This window comes from Podarcis vaucheri, assembly GCF_965113315.1.
Source record: "Podarcis vaucheri genome assembly, chromosome: 12".
Taxonomy (NCBI): Eukaryota; Metazoa; Chordata; class Lepidosauria; order Squamata; family Lacertidae; genus Podarcis; species Podarcis vaucheri.
In genome coordinates this window covers 60407560-60422984 of record NC_138750.1, presented here as the reverse complement: position 1 = coordinate 60422984, position 15425 = coordinate 60407560, and the positions used below count along the sequence as shown (strand labels likewise).

Below are 15425 nucleotides of genomic sequence, written 5' to 3'. Positions count from 1 at the left end.
TTTAGCTTTTTGTATTTTATCCATGTTGCTTGAATTTTGGAAAGCTGCCTTGAGTCCCAGTTTGGGGAAAGGGCGGAATATAAATAAAATTAAATAAATTTAATAATTTTTATTGGAATTTTATTTACAACATAACCCCCCCAATACATAATCCACCCTCATTAAACATGAACATAACATACAGTGAGCGTAACATACAACAATACAAACAACGAAATAAAAGACTTCCTTTTATAAAATAAAATTAATTAAATAACAAACAAACAAACAAACAAACAAACAGAGAGATTTATCCTTCCTGGTGTTCAGGCTACAGTCCTATACACTCTCACTTCTAACAAAGCCCCACTGAACCCAACAGGGCTTGCTTCTTAACAAACATGTATAGAATTGCATTGCATGAATTACGTCACACTAAACCCGGTGTGGTAGTTATGATTGCACACTTGTTACTGGACTCAGACGGATTATGCCGAAATGGCCAAAATGACCGGGAGAATCAGGAAGACCAAGATTTTTATAAGGAATGGGGAAAATTTATCATTTATCTTTTTGAGAGACCATCGCAAGCAGGTCAGAACATTGGCAGGGTTTTAATCACACTTGTAAAGTAACGGATAATTTAGAAGGATAAAAATTTGGATATGTATTGATATGCAGTTGTAAATACTTTTTTTTTAAAAAAAAGATATTTATTGAGAATTTAAAATTACAAAGAGAAAAAAGAGGAAAAGGAAAAAAGTGGACAAAAAGAGAAATTAAACAATACAAATCAATAAAAAGAAAAGGGAAAAAGGAAAAAACAAAACACACAATACATCAAAACCAAAAACAAACATAAACAAAAAGTTTAAATACTACCACTAGGACCCATGGAAGGGATGGGAGGTAAGTAAGGAAATTCAGAGAAATTTCGATACTTGGATCTTGAATTGTTGTTTGTCGCATGTTTATACTTTAAAAAATCAATAAGAAAAGAAATAGAAAAAAAGGCTCCCCGTGTGCAGAAAAGAACATAGCAAACCTGAAAGACCTCTGGGAAAAGATTTATAATGAATTGGAAAAAAATGTCGAAATATACATTTATTAAGAAACCAGAAGCTTTTCTACTTGGAATAACAGGTTTGGAATTGCCCAAGAAAAATGTTAGATTGTTTTTGTATGCCACAACTGCAGCTAGAATGATGGGTTTTTCGGAGCTGGCCAACCTGACTGGAAGAGTCCGTGACCAGAAGGAGGAGGAGTACCAGGAGGAATGGATGAAATTTAAAGATTACTTAGTTAAACATGCTAAGATAACTTAAATAGAATTACTTGTGAGTAACAGATGGGCCTAGGATTTAAATATGTAATATTGTAGAGCATTATGGATGAAAGTCAAAATGAAAAGAAAGAAAGATGATAATTGATCTAGTAACTTTATGTGAAAATAAGTTCTGGAAAACTGCTACAATGATTTATATGGAAACTCAGGAGGATTCGAGGAAGTCATTTTACAATGATAACAAAAGTGGGATTATTTCAGAAGGGTAAATGTTTGTTTGTCTGTTTTTTGGTTTTTCTTATTTGTTGATATGTTTGTTATAAAATTGGAAAATTAATTATTATTTAAAAAAAACCATAGCAAACCTGGGGGAGATCTTCTGCACATGTTGCAAAAGTAGCCCGAAATCACCAGGAACTGGAAGGAGGCGGATGGGCCCCACCAAGTTAGCTGGACAACTTACTTGTAAGTCCTCCAGTGAGATATATCCGATGAGCACCCGCAAGCCGATCTGCGCCATCTCCTTCAAGTCGGAGGTGCCGTTGGCCAAGTGGTGCCAGACGCCCAGTTTGTCCAACAGGCTGTTGACCCCCTCATAGACCTGGAGCCAGGAAGGAGAGAAGCAGAATGTGAAGATGCAAGGACGGCCGACTGTGACGTTAACATATGAGAGTGCTGGAGGTGAAATAGTTAAACAGGTTACCCAATCAGGACCCAGGGGGTGGAGTCAGAGGGACTATAAAACCAGCTCTGGGAGAAGTTCGTTGGGAGTTGGGTGGCTGGTTGGAGTGGGAGTGAACTGGGATAGAGTCTGTGGGTAGGTTGAGTTAGTGTAGCGAAATAAGTTGAGTCAGGAACAGTTAGGGGCTAGGAAGACGAGTAAATATCTGAGAGGTGGTTTAGTGAGCGAGAGCAGGTAGCGGAAGTTATAGGTCTGGATAGGCATCCCATGATTGTAATTGACTAATAATAATAATAATAATAATAATAATAATAATAATAATAATAATAATAAATTATTATTATTTATACCCCACCCATCTGGCTGAGTTTCCCCAGCCACTCTGGGCGGCTTCCAATCAAGTGTTAAAAACAATACAGCATTAAATATTAAAAACTTCCCTGAACAGGGCTGTCTTCAGATGTCTTTTAAAGAGAAGATAGCTGTTTATTTCCTTCACATCTGGTGGGAGGGTGTTCCACAGGGTGGGCGCCACTACCGAGAAGGCCCTCTGCCTGGTTCCCTGTAGCCTCACTTCTCACAATGAGGGAACCGCCAGAAGGCCCTCGGCGCTGGATCTCAGTGTCTGGGCTGAACGATGGGGGTGGAGAGGCTCCTTCAGGCATACAGGACAGAGGCTGTTTAGGGCTTTCAAGGTCAGCACCAACACTTTGAATTGTGCTCGGAAACGTACTGGGAGCCAATGCAGATCTCTCAGGACCAGTGTTATGTGGTCTTGGCAGATGCTCCCAGTCACCAGTCTAGCTGCCGCATTCTGGATTAGTTGCAGTTTCTGGGTCACCTTCAAAGGTAGCCCCACGTAGAGTGCATTGCAGTAGTCCAAGCGGGAGAGAACCAGAGCATGCACCACTCTGGCGAGACAGTCTGCAGGCAGGTAGGGTCTCAGCCTGCGTACCAGATGGAGCTGGTAGACAGCCGCCCTGGACACAGAATTAACCTGCGCCTCCATGGATAGCTGTGAGTCCAAAATGACTCCCAGGCTGTGCACCTGGTCCTTCAGATAACGTTTAGGAAACCACACGCTCGTTAAACTGCAATAAATAAACAGAAGTTTATGTTCCATTTTAACCCTGCCTGGACTCAGTATTGTCCCAGGTAGGGCCTGGGTGGCAGCGCCAAGAAATAAAGTGGTGGCACAGGGATCAATGGACGGTGAAACGTCCGGGGACCCTGTGTGATCGCCACACCGACCTCTTATGCTCCCTGGAGGCGGAGAATTCAGAAAGCCACCTAGCGTCAGGAGTGAGCAAGCAGGAAATCACACCGAGCAAGCCGGAGTTAACTCTTTATTAGACAAAGCATGATCTATCAGGCCTAATGAGCACAGCAAACCATCTCCTGCCCCCTTGAAAGACCTACATTGGCTCCCAGTACGTTTCCGAGCACAATTCAAAGTGTTGGTGCTGACCTTGAAAGCCCTAAACGGCCTCAGCCCAGTAGACCTGAAGGAGCGTCTCCCCCCCCCCATCGTTCTACCCGGACACTGAGGTCCAGCTCTGAGGGCCTTCTGGCAGTTCCCTCACTGCGAGAAGCCAAGTTACAGGGAACCAGGCACAGGGCCTTCTCGGTGGTGGCGCCCGCCCTGTGGAACACCCTCCCACCAGATGTCAAAGAGAACAATAACTACCAGGCTTTTAGAAGACATCTGAAGGCAGCCCTGTTTCGGGAAGCTTTTAATGTTTGATGTATTATAGTATTTTAATATTCTTTTGGAAGCCGCCCAGAGTGGCTGGGGAAGCCCAGCCAGATGGGCGGGGTATAAATAATAAATTATTATTATTATGAAGCCGTTGCAGAGACTGAAGGTCCCCCCGGTCTCTCCAGGGTTTTCCCCAAGCAATGAGAGACTTGGAGCAGCCACAGATCCGTGTTGCCATTGCAGAGAAGGAGGAGAGCTGATAATTTAGGCCCCTGCATCCAGCTAGAAAGCTTCCACCAACCTTCTCGCTCCACAAGGCCTGGTTGCTGTGGCCCTCGGAGAACAGGAAGTCCTGGAGCAGGCGAAGCAGCTTGAGAGCGTTCTGCGTGAGGCTGGGCAGCATGGCAGGGGTGGCCTCTTTGATGTCCGTCAGCGCCGACTCCATCATCATCTCCAGGAGGCTGGGAGAGAAAGAGAGGTGAGGCAGTGCTGACCTTGAAAGCCCTAAACGGCCTCAAAGGCCCAGTATACCTGAAGGAGCGTCTCTACCCCCATCGTTCAGCCCGGACACTGAGATCCAGCACCAAGGGCCTTCTGGCGGTTCCCTCCCTGCGAGAAGTGACGTTACAGGGAACCAGGCAGAGGGCCTTCTCGGTGGTGGCGCCCACCCTGTGGAACACCCTCCCACCAGATGTCAAGGAAATAAGCAACTATATAACATTTAGAAGACATCTGAAGGCAGCCCTGTTTAGGGAAGCTTTTAATATTTGATGAATTACAGTGGTACTTCGGGTTAAGTACTTAATTTGTTCTGGAGGTCCGTTCTTAACCTGAAACTGTTCTTAACCTGAAGCATCACTTTAGCTAATGGGGCCTCCCGCTGCTGCCGCGCTGCTGGAGCACAATTTCTGTTCTCATCCTGAAGCAAAGTTCTTAACCTGAAGCACTATTTCTGGGTTAGCGGAGACTGTAACCTGAAGTGTATGTAACCTGAAGCATACGTAACCTGAGGCACCACTGTACTGTATTTTATTATTTTGCTGGAAGCTGCCCAGAGTGGCTGGGGAAACTCAGCCAGATGGGTGGGGGTATAAATAAAATGAAGAAGAAGAAGAGGAAGAGGAAGAGGAAGAGGAAGAGGAAGAAGAAGAGCCACCTTTGAAGGTGATCTGGAAACTACAACTAATCCAGAAAGTGGCAGCTAGACTGGTGACTGGGAGCATCTGCCAAGACCATATAACATCTGTCCTGAAAGACCTACATTGGCTCCAAGTACATTTCCAAGCACAATTCAAAGTGTTGGTGCTGACCTTTCGAGCCCTAAACTACCTTGGCCCAGTATACCTGAAGGAGCGTCTCCATCCCCATCGTTCAGCCCGGACACTGAGGTCCAGCGCCGAGGGCCTTTTGGTGGTTCCCTCATTGCGAGAAGCGAGATTGCAGGGAAACAGGCAGAGGGCCTTCTCGGTGGTGGTGCCCGCCCTGTGGAACGCCCTCCCACCAGATGTCAAGGAAATAAACACCATCTGACTTTTGGAAAACAGAACACATACTTCCTTCCAAAGGCACCCAGAAAAGGGAGAATTTCTGGGTTCAGTGCAGGGCAGTCAGCAAGAGTCTTAACCCTGGGTCAGCTCCACTGGAGACACTCTGCCCACCTCAAAATGCCATGCCTTACCTGCGCTTGATCTCGTCCGGCTGGCGCACCAACTCGCAGGCCGAGCCCAGCTTGGTGAGGACTGAGAAGACCTGCCCGCGCTCTTTCCAGGCCGCGTCGTCGCAGCCCTCCACCCCTCGCCAGGTGACCGAGAAGACGATGTTGGTGAGGAGGTTGCACAATTCTTCCTCGGGCGTCTGCTGCGGAGGAAGGAAGCAACAGGTGAGCTCACCCCAAAAGGAATCCTGCAGGCTTGGGAAAGGTTCAGAAAAGAGCAGCCAATGGGATCAAGGGGGTGGAGAGACTGCGAGGAAAAGCTCCCGCGTTTGAGACTTCTCAGTTTATTTTTAATTTTTTATTGGGGGGGAGGAGTTATTTTGTCACACTACTGATGAGTCTTTGCTGCTCACCTTTGCGCAATGAAAAGAACGCAAAGATTCAAAGTAAAGCAATTCTAGCACCAGAGAAATAATACATTCTTGCAAGAGAAGGATGAGTCTCATTTAACTCATCTGCACTTCGTATTACAAATAAGCCGTGTGTTTTTTATTATGCTGGAAACAGATCATTTGGTATTTTGACTTCTAAAGCAACACTAACATTTTTCTGATGGTGGTCCTACCCAAATTTCGATTCCTAGGATTCAGAGACTCCCAGAAACAGAATTACACTTTCTGATTTTTCTAATGCTAGCTTAGTTTTAGGTAATTGTAGTTAGGATCAGACATCCAAGACACATACGATATGTTTAAGTATGTTTAGGGAAGCTTTTTAATGTTTAACAGACTATTGTATTTTAATATTCTGTTGGAAGCTGCCCAGAGTGGCTGGGGAAACTCAGCCAGATGGGCGGGGTATAAATAATAAATTATTATTATTACTACTACTACTACTAAGAAAAAGAGTTGCACCACCCTGATTAATACTCATGTTTTGAAAAGAGGATTTTCTACATATTAAAATAGCTTACAGCCTGTATGCCATTCATCAGTTTAAAAAGAGGTACAGGCAGTGAGTTAAACAACAGAATTTTCATGCTTGAGTATTTGTAGATACAGATTTTGCTTCCTTTTGTGCTACTGAAGCATTACAATAAAGCCAAAACAACATAAACATTGAAGTAGCTTAAGACTGCCTAGAAAGAATACCACTATATTTCACTCTGGGTGTGTGAAGCAAATTTAAAGGAAGGTTGGGTTGTTTCCAAAACTGCTAATTTCTTGCAGGTATTTCTGTGACAGAGACTTCTCTTTTTAAAAATAATAATTTTTTTTTATTAGGAATTTCAACATAACAATTTATCAAAAATACATCATCCTCATTCCCCCATTTTCCCCTCCCTCCTCCCCTAAAAAGAACAACCCTCTCACACCGGCACATAACAATGTCCTAGAAAGAGAGCATGCTTAGGTATGTTGAATGGTCTCTTTAAATGTGAAGGTTCATTATTGTTCCACAAGATGTGTATGTCTTTAAGGGCCAGAGCAAATAACGAGACCCAGTTTTACGGCTGTGAAACAGTATAGCAGGTGCTGCTAAGTTGTGTTAATTACCGTATTTTTTGCTCTATAACACGCACCAGACCATAACACGCACGTAGTTTTTAGAGGAGGAAAACAAGAAAAAAAATATTCTAAACGAAATAGTGGATATATGATTTTTGTGGTTCATGCTGTGGCCACAGACATGTGATCTGACAGTGAGTTTGGAGTAGACCAATGCAAAAATCCTGAGGATCCATGTGGATCCATGCTTTGTAACCATGGAGGAGGGAAGGAAGGGGAACCATGGATCCTCTGCTCACGACTGCAGCAGATCCCCCCCGCCACCCGTAGGCATTCGCTCCATAACACGCACAGACATTTCCTCTTACTTTCTAGGAGGGAAAAAGTGAGTGTTATGGTGCAAAAAATACGGTAAGCTGTGTCAGCAATTGGGTGCAGTATATAAAGAGCAGCACCTAGCTCTCTCAGCACCCTGGAGGATGGGTCATGCCTGTTGATATGTTTAGTGTAAAATGAGTTTTTGTTATTGTTATTAAAACCTTGTTAAAGTTACCGTATTTTTTGCTCTATAAGACTCACTTTTTCCCTCCTAAAATGTAAGGGGAAGTGTGTGTGCGTCTTATGGAGCGAATGCAGGCTGCGCAGCTATCCCAGAAGCCAGAACAGCAAGAGGGATTACTGCTTTCACTGCGCAGCGATCCCTCTCGCTGTTCGGGCTTCTGAGATTCAGAATATATTTTTTCTTGTTTTCCTCCTCCAAAGACTAGGTACGTCTTGTGGTCTGGTGTGTCTTATAGAGCGAAAAATACGGTACTTTTGAGTTTCTTGTAATGCGTGGTCTCCCCAGCAAGCTTTCTGCAGCGCAACTAAACTGCAAATAGCCAACAAGGTGGATATTTCGGAGCTTGCACACCTGTCTCAACACCTCACACAGGAAGATGGGGAGGAAAGAAGCTCACCTGAGGGTTGCTGGTGTTGGAGATGCTGTCACTGGGCAAGGTATCCTGGTAGCTGGTGTCGTCCAGTACGTTAGAGAGGCTGGAGCTCTTCCTTACTCGTGTCCCCGGGAAGGGCTTAAAGTTATCCAGTGGCGACGGGGTCCCTGGCAGGCTCACGGGCGTCTGGTCTCCGCTCTCGGCTGTGGTGGCCGAGCTGGTGCTTCCCAAATCCAGTCCGAGGTCGAATGGAGACATGGAGAAGGGAGACAGCGGGTGGTAGACCCTGTCGGCCGGGAGCGTGTCCCCCGCTTGGGGGGACTCCGTGGCCCCGGGAGCGTCGATGGTGTTGGAAGAGGAGGAGCGGCTGGCCAGGTCGGAGGAGTCGAACGACTTGAAGCCGTACGTTGGGAAAGCCTTGCCCCTCTGGCTGCTGGTGGGCGAGACCGAGTGGTCCGAAAAGCCTTCCGACAGCTCCGGGTCCGAGGCCTCGAAGCCCAGCGGGAGGAAGACGTCCAGATCCTGGAGGTCGGAGGCCGAAGGGGGAGCGGAGCCGGAGGGCTCCTTCCCGGCCTCTGCGCCCGGCTGGTCCGAGGCCTTGGGGAGGTCCAGGCTGCCTCCGCCGTTGGCTGAGCCCGACAGGCTGTGCTGGCGTGACTCGTAGGACTCCTTGACGTAGAGCTTGGTGAGGGTGTCCTGCCAGCCGGCCAGTTTGGCCAGCTGCCTGACCGTCTGCTTGGCCGGGTCTTGCGGCTTGTAGATCAGGCGGAAGAGCTGGAAGAGAAAAAGGGGAGCCGTTGGCACCCAGGCCAGGACAAGCGAGCTGGCAGCTGATGCGGATGTTGAGCTTGACCAAAGATGGCACAACTTGGTGGGCATAAGTAGGCGGTTGCTGAGTGTGTGTGACAGAAAGAGGGAGGGAGAGGGAGAGACAGGGTCGGTCCACCCATGAGATGACCACCTTGGGTGTTAGGATCCACAAGGGGCAGCAGATTTGGCCTCAAATGAATGCTATCTGCCCAAAATACAGTCATACCTCTTTTTACATTTGCTTCAGGTTAAATCTTTTCAGGTTGCGTCCTGCAGCGACCCGGAAGTACCTATTTGCCTTAAGGTGCAGCCAGGTACTCTGTTTGACTGTATGAACTGCTCATTTATTATAGCCTGTAGATATTTGTATATATAAAGGTAAAGGGATCCCTGACCGTTAAGTCCAGTCGTGGCCGACTCTGGGGTTGCAGCGCTCATCTCACTTTATTGGCCGAGGGAGCCGGCATACAGCTTCTGGGTCATGTGGCCAGCATGACTAAGCCGCTTCTGGCGAACCAGAGCAGCACACAGAAACGCCATTTACCTTCCCGCCAGAGTGGTACCTATTTATCTACTTGCACTTTGACGTGCTTTTGAACTGCTAGGTGGGCAGGAGCAGGGACTGAGCAACGGGAGCTCACCCCGTCGTGGGGATTCGAACCGCCAACCTTCTGATCAGCAAGTCCTAGGCTCTGTGGTTTAACCCACAGCGCCACCCACATCCCTCATTTGTATATATTTTGTCGTTTAGTCGTGTCCGACTCTTCGTGACCCCCTGGACCAGAGCAAGCCAGACACTCCTGTCTTCCACTGCCTCCCGCAGTTTGGTCAAACTCATGTTGGTAGCTTCGAGAACACTATCCAACCACCTCGTCCATCTCCATTTGTATATATAAGGTAAAGGTACTCCTGCCCGTACGGGCCAGTCTTGCCAGACTCTAGGGTTGTGCGCTCATCTCACTCTATAGGCCGGGAGCCAGCACTGTCCGCAGACACTTCCGGGTCACGTGGCCAGCATGACAAGCTGCATCTGGCGAGCCAGCGCAGCACACGGAACGCCGTTTACCTTCCTGCTGGTAAGCGGTCCCTATTTATCTACTTGCACCCGGGGGTGCTTTCGAACTGCTAGGTTGGCAGGCGCTGGGACCGAACGACAGGAGCGCACTCCGCCACGGGGATTCGAACCGCCGACCATGCGATCGGCAAGTCCTAGGCGCTGAGGTTTTACCCACAGCGCCACCCGCGTCCCATTTGTATATATAGCTCACAATAAATATACTGCACTGAAGAACCTGGAACTCTGAGCATTTCTGCTAAAGCGCCACGAAGAATTCCCGACAGAGGTTGCCACCCGAAACGTCCCAGGGCCAGTCCTGGTGTGAGCGGGGTGTTGTGCATTGAGATTTCTGCCTGGTGCGAATGCGTCCGTGAAGGAGTTTGGCGATAGCATCACAGCTGTGCTTCTCGCAATCCTTCTTTAAAGAGCATCAGACGGGTTCGCGGAGGAGAGGGCTATCGATTTCTATCAGCCATGACAGCTTTGCTCTGCCTAGTTGGAAGCAGCAATGCTTCTGAACGCAGGTGTTGTCCCGTCCTCCCGGCGCGCACTTATGCACTAATGCGCGGTGCCGGGAAAGAAACAGCTCAATTCAAACCTGGAAATGGTGGGAGAGAGCTGGATGTCCCCTTGGGGTCCCTGCCAACTCTACAAGTTGGCATCTCCCACGGGCAGTTCTTTGCCGAAGACCCTGCACAGCAGCTGCCAGTCAGAGCAGAGTCCACTGGCTCCAAAGGCCCAATGGCCTGACTCTGCACAAGGCTCCTTTGCATGCTTTTTCGTGTGCACTGGGCTGTTTCGCCCTGCCCAGATGAAGCATCTCGGGAGCTGGTAAGATCCTGGCTCCACCCCTCACCTCTCTGCAGATGTCCAGCCTGACGGTCAGCTCTGCCCGGTGTGAGAGGTAGATCACGGCCAACAAATCCTTGTAGTTCGGGGTGTCTGGGGAGAAAACAAGGCAGCAGAACACAGTCTTGGTTGGAGCAAAAGGAAACAGAAGGGTGCTCAACGGTTCCTCCCCCCTCATTTTATTCTCACAACAATCCTGTGAGGTACCGAATTTTTCGCTGTATAGGACGCACCAGATGATAGGACACACCTAGTTTGGGGGGGAGGAAACAAGAAAAAAAAATTCTGAATCCCAGAAGCCAGAACAGCAAGAGGAATCTGGCTTCTGGGATAGCCGCTAGGATAGCTGGTCGCTTTGCGCGAAGCCTCCGCAGGGCACTGGGAGCCTTCATACCCGTGCCCTGCTGAGGCTTTGCACCGCTAACCCCGAAGCTAGAACAGCAAGGCAGAGCGTTGCGCAGCACTCCGTCTTGCTGTTCTGGCTTCTGGGACAGCCCGTGAAGCCTCCGGAGGGCAGCGGGGTGAAGGCACCCCGCTGCCCTGCGGAGGCTTTGCGCAGCTAACCCTGAAGCCTTTGGAACGCAGCGCGAGTTCCCGCTGCGCTTCAAAGGCTTTAGGGACAGCCTCCGACCCCTCTCACTCTCCAGGCTTCGGTGAAAGCAATGCGTAGCCTCCAGAGCGCTCCCTCTGCGCTTCGGAGGCTTCGCGTTGCTTTCGCTGAAGCCAAGGAGCCTGCATTCGCTCCATAAGACGCACACACATTTCCCCTTAATTTTTGGAGGGGAAAAAGTGCGTCCTATAGAGCGAAAAATACGGTAGGTGAGGTTGAAAGTGAGCGATGGGCCCTAGATCACGCAGGGAGCTTCATGGCCAAGTGGGGATTCGAACCCTGGTCTCTCCCGGGTCCTAGTCCGATACTGTCTCAACAGTTCCCAAAGTAGGAAGGACTGCCCCCTTGGGGGGGATGGACACTGGGATTATCTAGGGCAGTGGTTCTCAAAGGGTGTGTTTCTTCCATGAGAGGTCCAAAGGGCGGCAACATGAGAACAGGGCCTTTTCAGGGAGGCCTGCCTGGCGCCTTCATTGCATATCTTTAGCTGTCAGGTCCTGAGCTGTTTAAGGCTTTATAGGTCAAAACCAGCACAATTGGAAACTAACTGGCAGCCAGTGCAGTCAGAGACCAGGATCGGTGCAACATCCTTAAATGGTGAGCAACCTGGCCGCCGAATTTTGCACCAGGTGAAGTTTCTGCACCGCCTTCCTTGGGCCTTAAAGGTAAAGGGAACCCCTGACCATTAGGTCCAGTCGTGGCCGACTCTGGGGTCGTGCCGCTCATCTCGCTTTACTGCCCGAGGGAGCCGGCATACAGCTTCCGAGTGATGTGGCCAACATGACTAAGCCGCTTCTGGCGAACCAGAGCAGCGCACGGAAACTCCATTTACCTTCCCACTGGAGTGGTGCCTATTTATCTACTTGCACTTTGAGGTGCTTTTGAACTGCTAGGTTGGCAGGAGCAGGGACTGAGCAACAGGAGCTCACCCCGTCGCGGGTATTCAAACCGCCGACCTTCTGATCGGCAAGTCCTAGGCTCTGTGGGTTAACCCACAGCGCCACTTGCATCTCTCCCTGGGCCTTACCTGGCCCAATCACCTGCTCCCAAAGGTAGCGGATCAGCATGGACACCGGGATGTCGTTCAGGTACGAGATGAAGCCTAGGAAGCCAACGTCCTTCAGCTTCAGGCGCTGCTTGCTCCGTTCGTTCATCTTCTCGTACTTCAGCATTTTGTACAGGATCTGTGCGGAGAAAGGACGAAGAAGGTAACATCCCATGAGAATGGGAACCCCCCCCCCAAATAACTGTGGGGTGTATTATTATGGAAGCAGTCAAATACAACATTTCCTGTTTTCCTAGAGTGGACACACAGGGCAGGACTTCCTGTCTTACCTGCTCTGGAGCCTACTCCCCCTGTGTGTGGCCAGGTAGATGGGCTGGGCCCTAGCTGACCCAATAAAAGGGCTAGCCACGAAGCCACCTTCCTCTTTTCCACCTCCATCGTTTTGCCCGGACACTGAGGTCCAGCGCCGAGGGCCTTCTGGCGGTTCCCTCCCTGCGAGAAGCCAAGTTACAGGGAACCAGGCAGAGGGCCTTCTCGGTGGTGGCGCCCGCCCTGTGAAACGCCCTCCCACCAGATGTCAAAGAGAAAAACAACTACCAGACTTTTAGAAGACATCTGAAGGCAGCCCTGTTCAGGGAAGTTTTTAATGTTTAATAGGTTATTGTATTTTAGTGTTTTGTTGGAAGCTGCCCAGAGTGGCTGGGGGGACCCAGCCAGATGGGTGGGGTATAAATAAATAAATAAATAAATTATTATTATTGCCTTTCCCCATTTTTCCTTTCTGACTCTTCCCTGGGCTCTTAGCCAGCAGAATGTGGCTCATCCTTACAAGAGGATGGAATAGCTCAGACTTCTTTTTCTCTACAACTGTAACTATAGCCTACCTTAGGGACACTACTGTGAACTGAATGCAAGTACAGTGGAACCTCTACTTTCGGACATAATCAGTTCCGGAGGTCTGTTCGTCCGTAAGTTGATTGGGTCGCTAGTGCCATTGTGCGCAGGCGCATTTGGCGGCGGCGGTGTGCTTCTGTGCATGCACAAACGGCAGAAGCCGATTCTGCGGGTGCGTGAATTGCGGCAAACGTGGTACAGTGGTACCTCTGGTTAAGAACTTAATTCGTTCTGGAGGTCCATACTTAACCCGAAACTGTTCTTAACCTGAAGCAGCACTTTAGCTAACGGGGCCTCCTGCTGCTACCGCCATGTGATTTCCGTTCTTATCCTGAAGCAAAGTTGTTAACCCAAGGTACTATTTCAGGGTTAGTGGAGTCTGTAACCTTAAGCGTCTGTAACCCGAGGTACCACTGTATTTACTTCCAGGTTAGCCGCGATTGCAACTTGGATCGGGCCCAAGTAGAGGCGGTCGTAATGAGAAGAAGAAGAGTTTGAATTTGATATCCCGCTTTATCACTACCCGAAGGAGTCTCAAAGCGGCTAACAATCTCCTTTCCCTTCCTCCCCCACAACAAACACTCTGTGAGGTGAGTGGGGCTGAGAGACTTCACAGAAGTGTGACTGGCCCAAGGTCACCCAGCAGCTGCATGTGGAGGAGCGGAGACGCGAACCCGGTTCCCCAGATTACGAGTCTACCGCTCTTAACCACTACACCACACTGGCTCTACTGTAAACTTTATCATTACTTTCAAAAGAAGACTGTTATGTCATTCTGGTTTTTAAGAGGGAACTTTTTAAGGGGAATTTACCAGGAACAATCCATTCTGGACAAGCCAGACTGGATTGCTCAACTTATACGATTCTACCGAATCCATCAACTTGCTTCCTGCTATGTAGAAGGGAATGTGCTCTGCTACCACCTCGCTAGCTTGAGTGAGGAAGGATAATATTTAATCAATATATCCTCTCCTACTATCCACAACATTCCCACAAAAACACAAGCCCTTACAAACACATTTAATAGGGTGTAGGTTACCAATCAGCCCAAGGCCTGGGTTTAATAATAATAATAATAATAAATTTTTATTTATACCCCGCCCTTCCCAGCTCAGAAAACCGGGCTCAGGGTGGCTAATAGCAAATTTAAAACACTTAATTGATGCTACAAAAAAACAGCATAAAATACGGTATAAAACGTGAATAACAATAAAATCAAAAATCAATTCGGGGGAAAATTCATCCAATAAGCATTAGATGATGATGATGATGATGATGATGATGATGATGATGATCTGCCCACCTGACTGTTTTCGCCTGGTGCCTAGAGGTATATAACGAAGCCAATAGGGAAACTGTTGTTATTTCATAGTGAAATTGCACGGGGAAGAGATTCGGGTCTACAGATATGGCTGTTCCCCTTGCCCTCGGGGTTTGTGCACCTCACGCACAAACCCCACCAGACAGCCTCCCGCTGTGAACTAGGCCTTGGAATTTCTGCCCACGACAGTCCACATGGTTGAGCCCATCTAGACCTGAAACCCCAACCCCATGAGAGTCCGGCGAGAGGATAGAAACAAGATCGTCGCGTTTTTATTAATCATAAGCAGGATTTTAAGAACTGTGTGGGGTGGATTACAACAGGAGAGAAAATTGGTGAACAGTGAGAAAGAGGAAATTTTTTATGATGCAGTTAAAAAATGGCGTCTCGCCAAGACAGGCTTGCCGGAGAAAGAAGGACAGGGGGAGGAGAAGCAGGATCGTTCGAATGAGAAGGAATGTTGGAACGCAAGTTTGACCTGACAGAGCCCCCTGATTCATTTGATTTATTTCGTAAGCCTGAGAAAAATAAAGGACAGACCGAAGATTAATTGTGTTTATGGAAGCGTTGAACAGAGGCTGTCCCTGAGCGATATTTTTCGAAGAGTATAAAACCCACACAGAGACGCCTGTTTTCAATCTGCTTGTGAAAATCATCAGAGATTGCAAGGAAAGGAATATATGATAACATCAAGAAGAGAAAGAAAGTAATAAAGGACTATCCGGATCGAACTGGATGGAACTGTCTAATTAAAGCAGTAATATAAGTGACGTCTGGACTTTTCCGGAGTTTTGGACTCGTGCGGTTTTGGCTGTATAATTTGGAACTAATGGGATTTGGATAATGTGATGTGATTGGCCTGTTAATAAAAATTATTTTTTTTAAAAAAAGAGAGTCCGGCGAGAGACCTGGAGCACTCAAGCCCCAGGAAGCCCCCCCAACAGCTCTCTCACCTTGAAGATCCTCTCGCGCACTTCGTCCGAGAACTTCCGCTGGACGAGCAGCGAGAAAAAAATCTCCACGTTCCCCGGCTCAAAGAGGAATGTGTAAATCTGCTCCTGGGATGGGGAGCTTTTCAGAAGGCTGTGGATCACCTCCAGCACTCCGCAGACCTGTGGGACACAGAAGAAGAATAT

General features: G+C 48.3%; 1 protein-coding gene across 5 annotated transcripts in view; it reads right to left on the bottom strand.

Moving 5' to 3' along the window:
- The window catches only part of NBEAL2 (neurobeachin like 2), a 219421-nt gene that overhangs the window by 38137 nt on the left and 165859 nt on the right, over nt 1–15425 (bottom strand). For 4 of the 5 annotated variants that reach the window (XM_082192090.1, XM_082192094.1, XM_082192093.1 and 1 more), the window contains 7 exons: nt 15243–15401; nt 12096–12252; nt 10466–10551; nt 7767–8516; nt 5324–5502; nt 3947–4106; nt 1728–1865 (listed from right to left, as the gene is read on the bottom strand). In XM_082192090.1, the coding sequence (XP_082048216.1) occupies nt 1728–1865; nt 3947–4106; nt 5324–5502; nt 7767–8516; nt 10466–10551; nt 12096–12252; nt 15243–15401 (1629 nt within the window). The remainder of the gene's footprint in view (nt 1–1727; nt 1866–3946; nt 4107–5323; nt 5503–7766; nt 8517–10465; nt 10552–12095; nt 12253–15242; nt 15402–15425) is intronic. The other variant, XM_082192092.1, reaches the window with a different exon arrangement.